Source organism: Lonchura striata, chromosome 15, assembly GCF_050655825.1.
Source record: "Lonchura striata isolate lonStrDom1 chromosome 15, ASM5065582v1, whole genome shotgun sequence".
NCBI classification, from domain to species: Eukaryota; Metazoa; Chordata; class Aves; order Passeriformes; family Estrildidae; genus Lonchura; species Lonchura striata.
Window position 1 is genome coordinate 9,727,924 of NC_140717.1, and position 16,980 is coordinate 9,744,903.

The following is a 16,980-nucleotide window of genomic DNA, read 5'->3' on the forward strand; positions in this document are numbered from 1 at the left end:
TGTGGAAAAGTGTAGCATTTTTATTAGACCGAGTTTGTTACTTTCTAATAAAGATTTAGCAAGTAAATTATTTTTGAAAGAGTTAATCTTCACTTGCACACTGAAAAAAACATGGCCATTTTGACAGGGGGACAGACCATGATGAAATACTGACAGGTAGGTCCAGGTCCCTGTAGCAAGATGACCTGCTTTGGGATTTGGGTGTATATATACACACCCAGTTGGGAATAGATGTATACATGTATATATTAGGTATGTATCTTGGCAGGATTTGGGCTAGTTGTATGTAACATCCTGTCCCTGGAAGTGCTCAAGACCAGGTTGGATGGGGCTCTGAGCAACCTGTTTGAGTGGAAGGTGTCCCAGCCCGTGGCAAAGGGGTGGTTATGAGATGATCATTAAGGTCCCTTCCAGCACAGACCCTTCTGGGAATCGATGATAATGAAACCTGAATTCAAATTAGGATGATGAAATAAGTTGGAAGCTTTGCAATTACTCTGTTGTACAGAGATTTATTACCTGCATGTTACAGAAGTGATGTTGCTACTGATACAGTTGAAAAGCAAAAGTAGTTTCTACGAAGTCTCTCAGGAGTTAAGGTGGGCCCTCTCTTGGACTGCAGTCCCCGTGGCCAGCAGCTGCCTGGCTCCCCTCGCTGCCTGCTGGGCTGATGCCATCCACGCCCTCGGTGCCACAGGCTGCTGCTGTGATCTCACTGGCAGCAGGTGCTGCTGCTGCAGAGCTGCCATTGGCGTATTCCACCCTCTCAAAGAAGATCAGTAACTCACAGTGCCTGGTCTGAGGGAACAGATCCACAGCCATGGCTCTCATGGGCCGGAAGGAGGCTCCTTTCACCCTGTTGGAAGGGGCCCGGCACAGGCTTGATGGGGAAGGAAAGAGAGGCAGGAAGAAATGTATTAATATGTCAGAACACTGCTCATCCCTGCTGCTCTTCTCAGAGAGGTTTTTCTTCTCCATAGACTTATTCATTATCCCTAATATTTCCGTAATTATTTGTGTATTGGGCAATAGCATTCCAAGCCAGCTCCTGCAGCTCCCAGGTGTTTCTGGTGAAAGTTAAGCCTCAAGGAACATGGCTTGCAAAAAGTCCAGCAATGGTCCCCCCTCCTCAAAAAAACATAGTTTTCTTCTTACCACATTTATTAAGTCAACTTAATGCAAGAAACACTCACTCCACAAAGTTATTCATTGCAGCTCTGGGATTACAGGAGACATAGATGAGCTTCTTCAGATGTTCAGCTCTTCTAAGGGCAAGAATTACCTTGGAATCTAGATGATCAAAACCACAACAGCTATTTAGTGGTTCTGCGTGCAGCAAGAGCACCACAGAAAAATGCCAGGTTATACTCAGCATGAACAAAACTGCTGCAATGCTGCTCCAAGCTATACCTGAAGTTTCCACTTAATTTATTCCAATTGTGTTTTCTTTGGCTTCCCACCCAACACCCATTGAGAGAACAGACTTAAACCCTAACTTACGCAGCCCTGCTCGTGGTGGATCTACAATTGTGATCAGGTTCTGAGGAGCTAAAACGTTCATTAGGGAAGGAACAATATCTTCTGCCTTCCCACAATAAAATTCAATATTATTCAATTCTGTAAGAAAAAGAAAAGATGTTATTGGTGTACTTGTCTAGTCAAAGCAGCTTTCAATTCTGTACCTTGGAAATTAAGTTTTGATGCCACAGAAACTCCAAATTGTTTAGTCTACCCTGGAAACAGAGTAATTTAAACAATAACTTAACTTCAGACCATTCAAACAACAGTAATTTGAGCATCTTCCACTATCTGGACTAAAGCAAAAGCCCACAAACACCAGCTATGTTAATGTTTTCTTTAAGAGGGTAGCTGTGGTTTCATTTCATTTTTACATTGAAATGTTTTACTTTTCAATTAAAAGAAAAAAGCTGTTCAACTGGAAAATTGATCTCATGGGCTAACAAGGTGTTTGTTTTCAAGAGTGATTAAGTGTTTAAATGAGACAAGATCACTATCAACATGTAATTCCAGGCTGCTTAGATAAGGTAAAGAGCAGCTGGCTGTGCAACTACTCCTTACCAAACAAAAGCTTCAGCATTTCAGTTTAATTTTGGTTTAATTTCAATTAACTCACCATTAATCTGGGCATTTGCTTTGGCATCCTGCACAGCTTCCTGACAGAGCTCAATTCCAATTACCTTCTTCACTCTCTGCAGAATCAAAGGAAAAAGATCACTCTGTGGTCTGTTTGTCTGAATGTCACCATTTTTTATAGCATCAGCACTTAACAGGGACTTTCACTCCTACCTAGGCTGCTCAACATAAGGGTGAGCTTTCATAATGACATGGTAAAGCAGCTGCAGGCAGCTCAATTACAAATTAATTCAAAAAATGAAGATATAAAATCTGTTGCATTTCACATACATTAGGTATCTTCTTCCCTTGTAGCCACAGTTAAAAACGGGTAAAAAGTAGCTTCTATCCAGGAAGAGAAATTGCCAACCTTTGCTAAAGAAATCCCAATGGTTCCTGTCCCACAACAGATGTCCAGCACGGTGCTCTCTTGGCTCAGTTGTGCCCACTCCCCAATGGCAGTGTACAGCACTTCTGCAGCTTGCGTGTTCACCTGGGAAATTAAGTTTCCAACAGATCTACTTCATAAACAGTAAATATGTTTTAATGAGTCTTAGTCAAGCACGTTTTCTTGTTTCTAATAAACAAATCATTATATACTAAAAATTCATTTTAAAGTACTGGAAGGGCAGAAATAAGTTTTGGAAAAGCAAACAAAGATTAGTAATACAATAGTCCTGAACTGTACTATTGCATGTTCAGTGTTACAAAAGGCTGCCATGAAACAGGAGGAAAATTATAATTGTCTAGTAAATAGAAAAAGTTGTCTTCAATGTGCTCCCATCAAGCAAGCTTACAGTCATTCACTGCTTTTACAGCCAAACATAACACTTATTGCTATTTAATCATACCAAATATAAAAAAAGTTAAATTTCTAGGTATGTAACGTCTTGTTCCACAGCATTAGTCAAGCTCAAGAACATTCATGCATCTCCAGTTAAATGAGCAGCTTCACATCATCCTTACCTGAAAAAATGCGTGAGGAGAAATTCTAAATTTTAGGCCAAGGAGTTCTTCATATATGTACTTATCACCAGCCACATGCTCCAAAGGCAAGTCTTCCAGATTGGGAGATTTCCTGGGGATAGGGGAGGAATGAGGAGACAAAACAGAGGGGGAATCAAAACCACAAAAAGAAGACAAACACGTTTGCTACAATCTTTACCAAAGCTGTAATAATCCCAAAAACTGTAGTGCTACATCCTGAGGAGTGACATTTATCATCTGCTCTTGGAGACTCTCCTTGGCCATTAATGTCTCACAGTGGGCAAGGACCTCCACCATCTCTGGATGAAGATGGTGTGAGCCATCCATGGAGGATGGGGAGATTGAAAAATTCACATCAATAGGGAAGAAAGGCAGGAGTTACTTGATAATAACAAACATTCATCCATGCAGTATATCCTTCTATAGCTTGACAAACAGCAATGTCCAGTGCGTTCACCCACTGAAACTCTTGCTGCCTTTATTTCAGGAGTTTCTTGTGGCAAAGGTGAATAACTTCAACAAATTAGTAACAACTGCTGCTATTTCTATGAAGCAGACAAAACAATGCTATGAAATTTGCAAACACCAAAAATCCAGCCACCACCAAAATCCCCCAAAATAAAGTTAACTCCCTTACCTCTGTCCTTCCTCCACAAAGTACAGGGAAGTAACACCGCTGCTCTTTCCCATCCCTTCTGTGAAGTATTTTGCCAGAGAGATTTTCAATTCAGCTAGCTCTTCTTTACTCAATTTCTAAAGTTTTCATGTGAAAGAAGGGAAAATAATAATTTAGTGACTTCAAGATATGATTTAGTGTATGCTTTACATAATAATATTACTTCTTCATTTCCATGTATCAGATTAATCTAAATAGAATTAGAGCAGTGAAGCAAGGTAAACCACAACAAATAATTGTTCTATTTCTGTTTTGCATGCACAAGTCATAAAATGAAATTTAAGTAGTTCTAAAGCTGAGCCTGGGCTGTCCATTACATATCAAGTGAAATACCTGAGGATTGAAATAAGCAATTGCCATGATGTGGCCACTGCGGCTGGTGCGGACCGTGAGCTGTTTCCAGTGCCCCTCATAGGTTTCGGGGCTGTACACCGAGTAAGGAGTTGACCTGCAATTTCCAGAAGCTCGGTTACTTATACAGGGATTTCTTGATTTGTGTAACATTAAACAGTTTATTGAATCAAAAGAAGCGATGGAAAAAATGCTGAGTACAAGAAGAGGGTACATTGATTTGTCAAACAAAGAATGATTTCCAACTAAGAAAGACTGATGGATAGTAACCCCTAAAGCAAAATAACCTGTCCCTCCACACAATCCTCTTGCCCATTTTAACCCATGCAAAATTACAGAGGCAAGAGGCAGCTTCTCACTACATTCAGAGAATGACATCACTTTTTACAATGCTTTCATTAGCTTCTCTGCTTCACACCAAGTTCAAATCTTCCATCTTCATGATTCTTCTGAGATTTCTATTTTTGTGGATTTAACTGCTTTTTAAAGAATGTATCCTCTTTTCTAAAAAAGTACTCTTGCTTAAATGTGCAACTTTTGGTTTATTCCTTTCTGTAGGATGATTCTTCGCATCCAAGAAAACAATGGACCTTGGTTAATTAATTCCTCCTTTCAGAAGTGTTTTTCTGAGTGCTTCTTTACTTTTAGTTAGTGGAAGCAGCTCCTGAGTAACACACACTTTTTACTGCAGACTTACACATCCCTTTGCTTGCACTGAAGCTGTGTTCAGCTGGTACCTGACCCCATCTCTGAGCAGCTGAGCAGGAGCACATCCTCAGCAAAACTCCCCATGATGCAGGCAGAAGGCAGAAACAAAGAATCACTAAAATGTGAGACCAGTGTATCTTAGATCTCAAAGCTCAGAATAAACACTAATTAAACTTTTAAATATTTTTGACTAAGATACCAAAATCTTTATGGATAACTCATTTTACTTATGCTCACCTTATGTAGTCTTGAAAAGCTTTTACTACTTTTTTGGCAATAGCAGGAATGTGAATAGTATCAAATGGCTCCACTACAGCACATGTACCACCCTTATATTTGCCAAGACGACAACCCACAGTTTTGTCTTCTTGATTTACACCAATCCCAATCAAGAACTCACATTTGTTGCGATATTCAGTCTAGATTTAAAATAAAGTTATGTAAGATATTTACACAGCATTTATTTGCACATGCCAAGTTTCTCCTGAAAAAAATCCCACGTGGTTAAATGCATTTAAAAGGACATTTAGCTCAATACTGATGGATTCTGATGTGTGTGAACTAACAGTAATAATGAAAAGATATTAGTAAATCTTGTTAATTAAAAAGCAACATATTGCCTCTGTTGAGGAACGTATTAACTTACAACACAGGCTTGCAAAGACAGCATATTCATTTTAAAGTTGTAATACCCAGTTTTTCTGTTTCCTGTTAATATTTCCACACAGTATTTACATGAAAGACAACATCTAAAATTCATCATTTGTTATAAGACAAAGTCAAATACTCAGTTTGTCCACTGTCTTCTCAAGATCAAATAATGAGCAAAACCCTCAGCTCATTTACCCTGTCCCACACTTTACCTGAGATTACATTACCTGCAAGGGTGATGCTTTCACTCCCTCCACTGGGCAACATAATTTATTAAACTTCTGCTTCTGCAGGAACAACCAGGGTAATAAAGCTCTGTTGTTATTTCCTATTTCCCTGTCCAAATCAGAAACAAAAAATGTAAAGCACACATTTAGATAAATTGAGGTCAAGAGCTGCACAAGACAGGGTTAAATGTACTGGTTATATTATGGTTATGTACTGGATTTATCAATGTACCTATGCATGATAATTAATACCAGTTTTCTTCACAGCAAGAGACAAATGTGATACTTTGATCTTCAAAGACCAGGCATAAAATTTTGAGGGGATTTTAAAAGGGAAAATCCTAGTAGTGAATCTGTCATCTCTACAGACTGATTCTTACACCATATGACAATGCCATTTTTTTACAGGCACAAACATCCTTCTGCTTATAGAACAAGAGGCTTCAAAACCCAATTTCCCTTCACTAAGCAATCTTTTGAAGGTGACCAAGAACATCAATAGCAGTTTTGTCAGATGGAACAGCTTTTAAGCTGTAGCATCGCAGATTATCTTGTAATTACTTTGACAGGGGATCCAAGTTTTAACCTACCTCTAACTCACTTCAGTTTAGAGGTATCAATTGGTGTGAATTTAGCTATATCCCATCACAAGGCCAAGTGCTGTACACATTACGTTACAAACAGCAATTACTTTGTCAGCTTCTGCAGCACTTGCTCGCACTCCTGCTTCTTCTGGGCCAGCTGCGCCTCGTAGGGCACGTTCCACAGCGGGGTCACCACATCCGCGATCCGCTTGCTCAGAGGCTCCTCTCCGCAGGGAGCCGGACGCTTCGCCTCTCCCTGCTCCGAATCCTCCTCTTGCTTCCTCTTCTTGGCGATGGGGTCGGCCTTGGGCTTGGCCAGGCGCACGCTGAGGTGGCGGCTCTTCCAGAGCGCTCCGTGCAGCACCCGCACGGCCTTGTCCCGCTCCTCCTCGCTCTTGAACGTCACGAAGGCGAACGTCTGCTTCCCGAAGAGTTTTATCTTGTGAGGATTGAGCCCGTACTTGGCAAGGAACTTTTTCACATCGTTAAACCCAATGTATTTGGGCAGGTTCTGTATCTCTACTTTGTAAATCTCGGAGGTGAACAAGTCTCCCTTAATGTATCTGTATACGTCGGGGCTCTCCGCGGGGTCTTCCCCGGCCTGGCTGTCCGGCTCAGCCCCATCTCCAGCCTCCGCCACAGGAGCCGCGTCGCGGTCGCGGTCGGGGTCGCGGCGCTCGCCTTCCTCCGCCATGCTCCGGCCGCCCCCTCAGGCACCCCGCGCCCTCCCGGGGCGGGGCTGTCGCCTCACGGGCGGGCCGCTGCGATGAGAATGACGGCACGGGAGCGATCTGGTTGTTTTTTAAGCGCTGCCCCTCAGCGCTGCGGCTCCGAGAGCACCCGCGGCCCTTAAGCACATTAAATACAGCAGCTCGCGCATCACCCCTTCCCTCCCGCGGGCGCCATCTTGGGCCGGGACGCGGGCGGTCGCCGCCATGGCGCGGGGGGTGATGGGAAAGGCGCTGGGAAACGGGACAAGGAAAACGCTTCTCGGGACGCGGTCGGTACCGCGGGTCGGCGGCACGGCCGGTATCGGGGCCGGTTCCGAGGAGCCATGGGGGAGCGGCGTGACGGGGCCGGGGCGGGCGGGGCTCTGCCCGCGCCGGGGCGGGGCGCGGGCCGAGGGGGAGCGGGCGTTTCCCATGGAGCCTTGCGGCGGCGCGGCGCGGGCTGCGGGAATGAGGTAAAGGCGGGCGGGGCGCGCGGCAGGAAGCGGCGAGCGGAGCGCGGCGAGCGGGCCCATGGCGGACACGGCGGTGAGGGGCGGCCGCGGGCCGGGAGCAGCGCGGGGAGGGGGCGGCACCGCGGGCCGGGATGGGAGAGTAACGGAAACAGGTGGGGCCGGGCGGGGGGGCGAGGTCCGGCAGGGCCCGGGGGGGACGGGCGCTGGGCCTTGCCGGGGCTGGAGCGGCCGCGCCCGCCGGGCCGGGGGTTGGCGACCGCTCCGGGCACGTGCGGCCGCTCTGGCCGTTCCCCGGCGTGAGGGAGCCCGGGCGAGCCGGGATCTCTCGGGTAGTGCTTCTCCACGTTTCCCTCCTTTCTTCTCCTCCCGCGGGCCGCTGCCCCTCGTGCCGCACCGGTTGCTCACGTGCTTGTGTCGCGGCCGGGCGGGATCGCGTCGCGATAACGGGAGCCGCGTTCTGCGGGGCCCGCTCTGCATTGTGCCTTTCTCACTCTGTGCAATTATTTGCTCCGGCGCAGAACGCACGATGAATTATCCTGCGGGATGTGCTGCTTGCACACATGGATACAATGTATAAAAGTTTGGCTAACATTTCCTTTTTTTAGGAAACAGATGTGACGCAATTCCTTTCTCGATTTTTTTCCCATGCTGGAGCACTGTGGATATAAAATTTGCGATAGCTTTTGTGACGTTGATGATACAACTAGATTTTATTAACACCATTTCTTTTACCTAATTTTCCCTTGCCCTCCCCCTCTTTTTTTCTCTAGTATTTAGTAAAAATAGACTGCTTTATTTCTGTTGTTTTATGCACACGTGGTGTGTACCTACTCTATAAAGGATATAGTGAATAGAGCCCGTACGAGTGGACTCTTCCATTTGTATCGTAAAAATATTATTTAAATGTCTTATACGTGTAGACTGTTTGCTCTTTCTGTTACTCAAGCAGCAACAAAAAAAAAAAAAACCCAAACCCAAATCAGTTCCCTAGACCTGAGATAGCTGTTCTGTGGCTTTGTTAAACTTGCATATGAATCTCCCTCCTAGGCTTGTGTGCTTCTTAGCAGTCTGTATGTGTGAAGTACTAGAGATGTTTATCATTTACCTACTAGTCATGGTAGTAAAAACCATTCTTAAGCTTGATGAGTCCTCTGACTGATTGCTAAACAACTTTAATAGGAAGTATTATTTTGGCCATTTACCTGTAACCTAAAGTTCCTTGAGGAGTCTTAAACCAGGAAACCTAAATTATTTTATGAGTATTACAGCTGTGCCTCAAAATGTCTTTGATTATGTTGACTGTAGGTGATTCAAATGCATAAGACAGAATGATGAACTTGGGATGCAATATGTCCCTTAAGCTGGGTTAAGTGGATGTTGTGTGGCTTTCCTTCTAATTTTGCCATTAACAATGGTCATTAGGCACTAAGAAATAGTAGGGTTTTAGCAGCGTAAAACACATTACATAGGAAAAACTGTCGATTAAATTATTTTTTCTATAACCCAGAGCTATTACTCCAAGGCCAAGTCTCTGCACAATTCATGAGTGGTAGGATTAAAACACCTAGCACTGCATGACCACCTTTTTGTTTCTTAGTGTGCCTGAAAGTTGACTTGGCAGTAATTTGTTTTCAGGTATAATCATATTTCTTTACTTTTACAGGGTATTACAGTTAATAAGAGCTAGTTGCTGAAAAGTCATACATGTTTTAAATGCAGATGGGAGTACTTCAGGTTTGGGATACATAGCAAGTTTGTGTTTTCTTTTTTCCTCCTCAGGAAGCACATGAGGAGCATGATACTTCTACTGAAAATGCAGATGACTCTAACCATGATCCTCAGTTTGAGCCTATAGTTTCCCTTCCAGAGCAAGAAATAAAAACTCTGGAAGAGGATGAGGAAGAACTCTTTAAGATGTGAGTAGAATACTTTTCACTATTATCTGAATGTTTGCTAGGCTTAAACTTGACAGTGTTTACAAAAAGCTGCATAACTTGCAGCAGTCTCTGTATGAAGGCTGACTTGGTGGGTCTGCACTGTGATGGCAGAGATTGAGTGGGGGGTGATTGATGTTGCCCCAAGAAAATGAAGTCTGGAACCACAGAAGGGAGCTGATTTTGTGAATCTGGCTTTAGCATTGCTTGCTTAAAAGAAGACAACAACAACTTAGGTAATAATTATTGAAATTATGGTCACAGAATGTGAAACAAGTATCTTGGGAGGAAGGAAATGAGATGTTGCTGCCATGCATTCCTGGGTAAAGTGTGATGTACAAGGTACTGAAATAATAAAAGCAACAGCCACAGTACAGTGTTGGGGCATTTGTGGCAGTTCCTGTCAGTTGCCTTCAACATAGTTTATCCTTAGATTATGCTTATTGTCAGATTAGGATGGCTTGATCTGTCTGAAGAAAAATGTAGTCTAAAGGCTTAAGAAGCATTTTGAATTTGATCCCTGATGTGCTGGCTTGAAATAGGTTTAAAAATTCTGATTTTGCTTAATCACAGAACAGTATTTCTCCTCTGGAAGAGAGATTAGTTATTATCAGAATCTGTACAAGGAGAAATTAAAGTTATGGTCAGCTTCTGACAAGGTAGTGTGGTGAACTCTGGCTGTAGCAAAACCTGTTAATTAGCTACCTGAATTTAAAGGTTTGCCTACACAAAATATGTTTGTCATCCCCTAAGAGTGTCCAGAACCTGTTGAATTTTAGTACAGTTATTACATAAATTAAAATCTAATAAAATATTAGGAATTATCATATCAGTTTCTGAAAGTGTATTTTGAAGCAGAACAGGGGATCTTATTAAGTGAATTGTTTCCTTCTTGTGTGTGGCTTTTAAAAAGAACTGTGCTGCTTGGTCAGGTATGGTATTTTATTGTATGCATGCTAATTAAATTTTCTGTTCTCCAAGGCGAGCAAAGCTTTTCCGGTTTGCATCTGAGAATGACCTTCCAGAGTGGAAAGAACGAGGAACTGGTGATGTGAAACTCCTGAAACACAAGGAGAAGGGAACAATTCGCCTCCTCATGAGGAGGGATAAAACCCTTAAAATCTGTGCAAACCATTACAGTATGTTATACATTTCTATACTTATTCTTGATTTAAAAAATAAGCTTGTAGAATTTAAGTATGGTTGTTTCTTGCTCTTCATACAAGGCTTTGGATATCAAAAACCATGAGGGGTTATTTGTTTTAATGGAAGGAAGCTGGAGGTTTTTTCTTTAAGAGTATGATAGTGCTGTAAGACTGACAAAAGTCACTTTAAAATTTAGCTGTGATAGACAGATATGTGGTTGTTGCCAGTGTGTTTTTTATTTTAATGATTAATAAAGTGTAGAATGTAGGCCTTAATTAGTGCTTGAAATAAGAATTTAATGTATGCTGGCTCACTTTTGTAAAAGAGTGAGAAAAACCATGATGTAATAATTTACTACTTTGAGCTAAATGTCTGAATTTCTAAAACCAATCCTTAACCATCAGAAAACAGATACTGAGGTGCTAAGTAAATATGAGTCTGCCTATCTCTGCTTGTGAAATAAACTGAAATGGATGTGTTTTATTGGGCTGACTCATTCCAAAAAGAATCCTCTTTGAATTAAAAAAACACGAAAGAGCAAGACAGACTTGAAAGTCAGAACACCTTGCAACAAGTAGACCAGTTTGCTGACACTTGGCTTGCTTTGGTGGTGCTAGGATTTTTATATGAGAAGTCTGTAAAGTTCTGTGACATTAAACTACATTTAGATAATTTGAAATAAGAAGTAGCTTAATGCAAACCTCAATAACTCCACCAACCAGTAGGAATAAACCTTTTGTTTAGGGAAATAAACGTTGCACATAGGAGAACAGAACTGATGAATTTATAGTATTCATGTTAAAAGTTGTTTAGGCTTTTTTCCTGGAAAAGCTGCTTTCCATATAGATTTGTTTATTGAATTTATGCTGACTCACAGTCAGACAAAAGAATTCTCTTGATTTTTACAAAGTGCTAAATGGAGCAAAATGTATTTTCTTCTCTAGATGTTAAAAATACAGGGAAGGGAGTAGACTCTCCAGATTTCTCCTGAACTAGACAAGGCCCAAGGAGAAGAAAAGCCTTGCTTACACTTTGCATGTCTGTAATATAAAAACTCTTAAGATACTGTGGGAAGTAACATTTCAACTTCTCCAGTCAGTCAGGTGAGGTAATTGTGTGTCTTGGAGGGACAGGACCCATTTACTGGGAGTGAATAGATTGAAAAGACACTGTATACTTTGCAGCACCACAGAATTCTGTAATATCTTGTAGTACAGCTTTAAACTGATAGGACAGGTAATTAACCTGATGACTAATTGAAGGAAAAAATGCTTTTTAAAATTAATTTTGGTAGTAGTTTTGGTGTGCAGAAGAAGAATGAGTGTTGTTTGTCTGGATGCCTTTGCCTTCTAAATCATTTGTACTTCAGAGCTGTGCTCAGTGACTCTTAGCATCTCTTAGTATCACAGCCCGTTTTCACTGAGGTTATGGAGTCTGGTGTGGAAAGCATTTGCTATTGGGCTCTGTACATCTTTTAATGCTTTCCTTTCAGTCACACCCTTAATGGAGCTGAAGCCTAACGCTGGGAGCGACAGGGCGTGGGTCTGGAACACACATGCTGACTTTGCAGATGAATGCCCCAAGCCCGAACTTCTGGCAATCCGATTTCTAAACGCAGAGAGTGAGTGGACTGGCACTGAACTTAAACTGATTGTAAACTGCTATGTTACTCTGCTTGTCTAAATGCTGCTCTCAACCATTGCTGGAGATGTGCTGCATCTCACCCCTGTGTGGTAGTATTAACTAATTAATTCTTTATCTGAGAGAAGGTCTGCAGTAATATTTGTACAGTTTCTGCCCTAGGCGCTTTCTTAACCTAAGCTATTTAATGTAAGTGCTATGCCAATTAGAATAAAACTATAGGCAGTTAAAGACTCACATACAGCTTACTTTAATGTAATTCAGGTGCTCAGTTGTAGTTAAGATTAGAGTTTTGCATTAGAAATAAGGAAATCCTGACCTGATATTTCTACATCTCGGTTGGTTTTACTTTTTTTTAATGGTGTATGTAGTATCTTCTTTGTTTTGATTAAACAGAACCCTCAGTGAAAAGTGCGAGTCAGACCCATCATGCTGGTTGGTGGGTTTTTCTGAAGTGACTACACTGAGTACCAGAAAAGTAACTCTAATAGTGGATCAGCTAGGATTGAATCAAAGAAGTGTTTGGAGGCAGAGGGGGTTTATGTTGTTTTGTTTTGCTGTTGGTTTGGGGTTTATTTTTAAAGGAGCAAAATGAAAAAGTGTTGCATTCCTTGCTTTACAATTTGCCACACAAGTTTAGTGTGGTAGTCTCCTTTTCTCCTTACATACTAGATGAATCATGAAATGGTTGAGTATTTTAAAATTTGATGGATTTGACTGTATCAGGAAAGGATATCTTGCCTTTTTCCTTTGCCTTAAGTCTCGGATATAATTTTGTTTAGCCAAATAAACCTTTCTGGTCCTCCTGCTTAGTGCTTGCTTCATGATCAAGTAGGAAATGAAGGGGTAACTATTTGCTAATCTCTGAAAAGTCCCTCTTTCTGATAGAGGCTGTTTAACTTATTGAATGTTGCTTGTTGAATGTCAGCTTATTGTCTTGAGGGAGTAGTCCTTTCTTCCTCTTTGCCCTTTGTGGTACTGACTAAGCAGCTGACAGGTGAACAGACCTAAGTTTGTCCTTCAGGTGTCTCTTCTGTTTGAGATGCTCAAAAAGGAATCGATACAAACACTTCCTGGACTACTTACCAAGTGCTTTCAGAATTCCTGTGGGGCAACAGTGACCTCCTGTGGTCAGCCAGACCAGCCTGGGATGCCAGGGTAGTACTGCCTTGGTCATTCTGGTGTCAGGAAGCTCCTTGCTCAGTCCCTTATTGCTTGTATTACTTGTGTAGAGGCATTATTACAATTTGATCAGCTGCTTGGAATGGCTGTTGAATGTAATGAGGATTATGCACTGTTGGCTCTTGCAGCGAGGAATAACCCTTGGGTAGAGAGTCTGAATGCTGTACTAGTGAAACAGGCATTATCATCCTTTGCTGATGGTAAGAACTCCCAGTTATAGTCAGATTGTGGAAGACTCTTAAGGTGTAACATAGTTGGCAAGGATAGCAGTTCAAAGCTAATCTTCAGTCTTTTGCATACAGATTGTTGTATTAGCAGTCTCTGACATCATATTCCTATTCCTTTAGGCTACAGACAGCTGGGAGTTGCAGTAACTCCAAACAGCTCCTGCTGGCATTACATTTTGAATACTTTGCAAAATAAGCTGCTTTAGTAAACTTGCTGAAGAAGATGAATTACTTTTGAACGAAGATGTGACTGAAGAATTTTGCATTTTGTATGATTTACTAGATTACTTCATAAGTCCCTACAAATTTTGTTTACACAAAGCTTCCCCTAGGTTATCTTTCTTCAAGATTAGAAATATTCAGTGTTCTGAGGCGGTAAAAGTAATGAAAAAATATTTTATCTTCACTGGAACAGATGCACAGAAATTCAAGGCAAAATTTGAAGAATGCAGGAATGAAGTAGGCAAGACAGCAAAGAAAGGTAAGGTAGTCTCAGTGTGCTTGATGCCACATTTCTGAGCTGTGTGAGTGGTTACAGTACCCTGGAGTGTCGTGTTCCAGCAGACTCACTCTGTGCTGAACTGCAGCTGTCAGTTCAGGTGCTTTTCTGTCTGCGAGAGTAAGAGCTCACAGGAGTGACGATGGCCTTCTTTCCTGTGGAAGGCTGTTACAGTTGCTGTTGGGACATGGCTGCTTTGGAGAGGCTGACAAGGAAATATTTATGGCTTATAGTAAACAAATGAACTGTGAACACTGCAACCACAGTGCTCTTTTCTTCCTTCCAGGTCCTTTTCCCAAATTTTGCAAATGTATAATCATGCAAGTATAATATTTACTGGTTTTTATAGTTAGTGTGTGAGATTGTTCACAAGTCTAACAGATTATTGCACCTTTCTTTAGAATTGCCTTTGTAATGAAGTATGTCATCATGTAAATAAACATTTCTGCCTTTCTGAAGTACAGACTACCACTTGCCTGCAGTTCAGCATTCTTCAGGATATTTAGATTGGAGTTTTCCAGTCATAGGAGTTCTTATGCTCCAGTTGCAAACTGGGGAACTTGACTTTGGTGGTTTTTGTTGTTTGGTTTTTTTTTTTTTGGTGGGTTGTTTTGTTTCTTTTTTGTTTTTTTTTGTTAAGATGCCAAGAAACTAAGGGCTTGTCTGGATACTTTATTGGTAGCAGCACAGCTGGACAGATGTTACACATTCCTCAGTCCCTATGATTAAGCCCTTGTGTAGTGATTAATGTATATGACATCTGAAGTAATTGCCAAAGGAAAAGAAATTGAATGAGTCACTCCAGTGGTCAGTGAAGAATATTTTTTTGTCCAATACCAGTTGTCTTTCCCCACCCCCTTCACCTTCTACTTCTTTACTCTTTCTAACAAGAAAATGCATTACTGCTTGTATGTAATACCTTTCCTAACCAATCTTTTAGCAGGCACAGACAAAAATGATAGTGCTGATAAAGTTGCTGAAAAACTAGAAGAGCTTTCTGTAAAGGAAGAGAGCAAAGAATCTGAGAAGAAAGAGACCAAGGAAAAAACTGAAGAAAAGCAATAAAATCATCCTGGGCCTTGCAGTTTTTCCTTTTTTTTTTTTTTTTCCTTTTCTTTGTTTTGTTATTTTTTTAATTTTTACAAGGGACTTTATATGGAACTGCATTCAACATTCACATTGTTTTTTCTAGGCTTTTGCCCTTTGGAAGGTGTCTTCAGAAAAATTCATTCCCCAGTCATGAAAATGTACTGTGCTAACTTTCTTTTCCATAGTGGAAACACTTACAGTCATCCAAAAGAGTGAATAAAACCAACTTGAAAACAGCATCAGGGGACAGAACTGAGTTTTCTGTGTACTGTAAAGGCTTATGAATACACTTGTTTAATTGAGCTACATATCACCATTCCTGTGAATTAAGTAGGTTAATAGACTTTGTCAGCAGGGAAGATTAGGATTGCATTTGTGTTGCTTATATGGCTTCTAAATTGTAATCTAACAGACCTTTCACACCTGCTGCTGTGTGTACTTGAGCAGGGAATGTGCCTGTGCTTCTCAAAATGCAGCAGATGTCTGGAATCAGGCAATAAGAGCACTCCTGACACACTGCTGCTGCTGATCCATCAGATGGTGAAAATAAAGGTGGGGACAAAAATTCTTATGTCAAATTTGAGAAGCATTTTCTTCTCACAAAACAAAATCTGTGCTTCCCCCCCGCCCCAAATTTTAATAGTACAAAGGCTTCATTCTAGCAGAAAGCTGCTGCTGTCCCAGATCTTCCATGGTGCTGCTTGCTGACTGAAGGCAGCTGCAGCAGCCTGTTATGCTGAGTATGTGCAAAGGAATCAGAGCTCTTTGAGTACCTTCCTGTGAGATTCCCCTTTGCCAGTATATTGTTTTGCCAGTATACAGTCTCAAGAATGTATAGGTCTAAAATGTATAAGCTTTTTTTTCCAGGGCTTTGGAGCTCCTGTTTTTACAAACTGGAGGAATTTTGAACTTCTCAGATGTTTGGTAGGGAGGCTGTCCTTGGAGAGCAGCAGGCTGGAATTCCCTTTGGAACAGTTAATTGTGTTGCACGTGCTTGAGGGACACCCTCCTTGCCAAAATGGGAAAATTGGTAAAATTTCTTCCCTGCAAATGTTTTTTGTTTATCCAATTTCAAATTAGCACTAGAGAGTAAGAAAAACTATAGTAAGCAATAAAATCATCACAATTAAGTCTGATAGATTAAATGAATTTTGTTGTTAAACACTAATAGAAGGATTGTGTTAGGAACAGAGATGAAATTTTATAATAATTTCCAAAATAATCATGAAAACTGGACAAAACTTGCTAAACTGTAAGACTGAATGATGTTAACAAGGGATAGCAAGACCTGTTTGTCTTCATAAAGAGGTTTTTAACTCAGTCAGGTTCTGCAGTCTACCTAAGGAAAATATATTTTTTAAAAATAAATCATGTCTTTCTTCTTAGCACTGCCTTTTGATGCCACAGTGAATGAGTCTTAAATCTGGAACTGTAATTAAGGTACTCACTTCATTCAAAAAATAATTCCTTTGGTGTTTTGCACGTTCCCCTTCAACTACAGCAGATATCAAAAGTCTGTTAATTAACAAAGATGGTTGAAAGGCAATATAAAATGCTCTTTAGTGTTTCTGGTTTGGAAGCAACAAGACAAAGCTATTTTGAAGTATTTAACATTTGAATGTAAAAGCCAAATCTTTTATCCATGAATCACTGTAAATGATCTGATAATGTCAAACTGTGTCTAAATTGATAGAAATTACTTAAAAATTTCAAAATAAACTTAAATTTTCATTTAAAGGATTTGCTTTTCATTTTGAGAACT

The 16,980-nt window shown here is 41.1% G+C and overlaps 2 protein-coding genes and 1 non-coding gene across 3 annotated transcripts; 2 read left to right on the forward strand and 1 right to left on the reverse strand.

The window, feature by feature from the left end:
• TRMT2A (tRNA methyltransferase 2A) lies at positions 1-7,032 on the reverse strand. Its single transcript, XM_021544503.4, has 11 exons — positions 6,425-7,032; positions 5,734-5,842; positions 5,093-5,274; positions 4,130-4,244; positions 3,758-3,873; positions 3,100-3,211; positions 2,504-2,626; positions 2,135-2,210; positions 1,501-1,617; positions 1,194-1,290; positions 1-880 (listed from the first exon to the last, which is right to left on the reverse strand). The coding sequence occupies exons 1-11, from the start codon at positions 7,009-7,011 to the stop codon at positions 595-597; spliced, it is 1,920 nt and encodes a 639-aa protein (XP_021400178.2). The 5' UTR covers positions 7,012-7,032; the 3' UTR covers positions 1-594.
• A 465-nt stretch (positions 7,033-7,497) lies between these two features.
• On the forward strand, positions 7,498-16,958 carry RANBP1 (RAN binding protein 1). The gene is made up of 6 exons (XM_021544504.3): positions 7,498-7,573; positions 9,280-9,416; positions 10,416-10,573; positions 12,073-12,201; positions 14,046-14,111; positions 15,070-16,958. The coding sequence occupies exons 1-6, from the start codon at positions 7,559-7,561 to the stop codon at positions 15,192-15,194; spliced, it is 630 nt and encodes a 209-aa protein (XP_021400179.1). The 5' UTR covers positions 7,498-7,558; the 3' UTR covers positions 15,195-16,958.
• Positions 14,191-14,322, forward strand: LOC116184205 (small nucleolar RNA SNORA77). Its single transcript, XR_004148961.2, has one exon. It is a non-coding gene; the product is annotated as a small nucleolar RNA SNORA77 (small nucleolar RNA).
• Positions 16,959-16,980: the final 22 nt, after the last annotated feature.

Excerpts from the sequence above, each read along its gene's own strand:
- TRMT2A (XM_021544503.4), bottom strand. The coding sequence starts at position 7,011 with ATGGCGGAGGAAGGCGAGCGCCGCGACCCCGACCGCGACCGCGACGCG. Across the intron at positions 3,212-3,757 it reads TTTGTGGAGGAAGGACAGAG|GAAATCTCCCAATCTGGAAG; the intron begins GTAAGGGAGTTA and ends CCCTATCCCCAG. Across the intron at positions 1,291-1,500 it reads TCCACCACGAGCAGGGCTGC|ATTCCAAGGTAATTCTTGCC; the intron begins GTAAGTTAGGGT and ends TTGATCATCTAG.
- RANBP1 (XM_021544504.3), top strand. Across the intron at positions 10,574-12,072 it reads AATCTGTGCAAACCATTACA|TCACACCCTTAATGGAGCTG; the intron begins GTATGTTATACA and ends CTTTCCTTTCAG. Across the intron at positions 14,112-15,069 it reads AGGCAAGACAGCAAAGAAAG|CAGGCACAGACAAAAATGAT; the intron begins GTAAGGTAGTCT and ends CCAATCTTTTAG.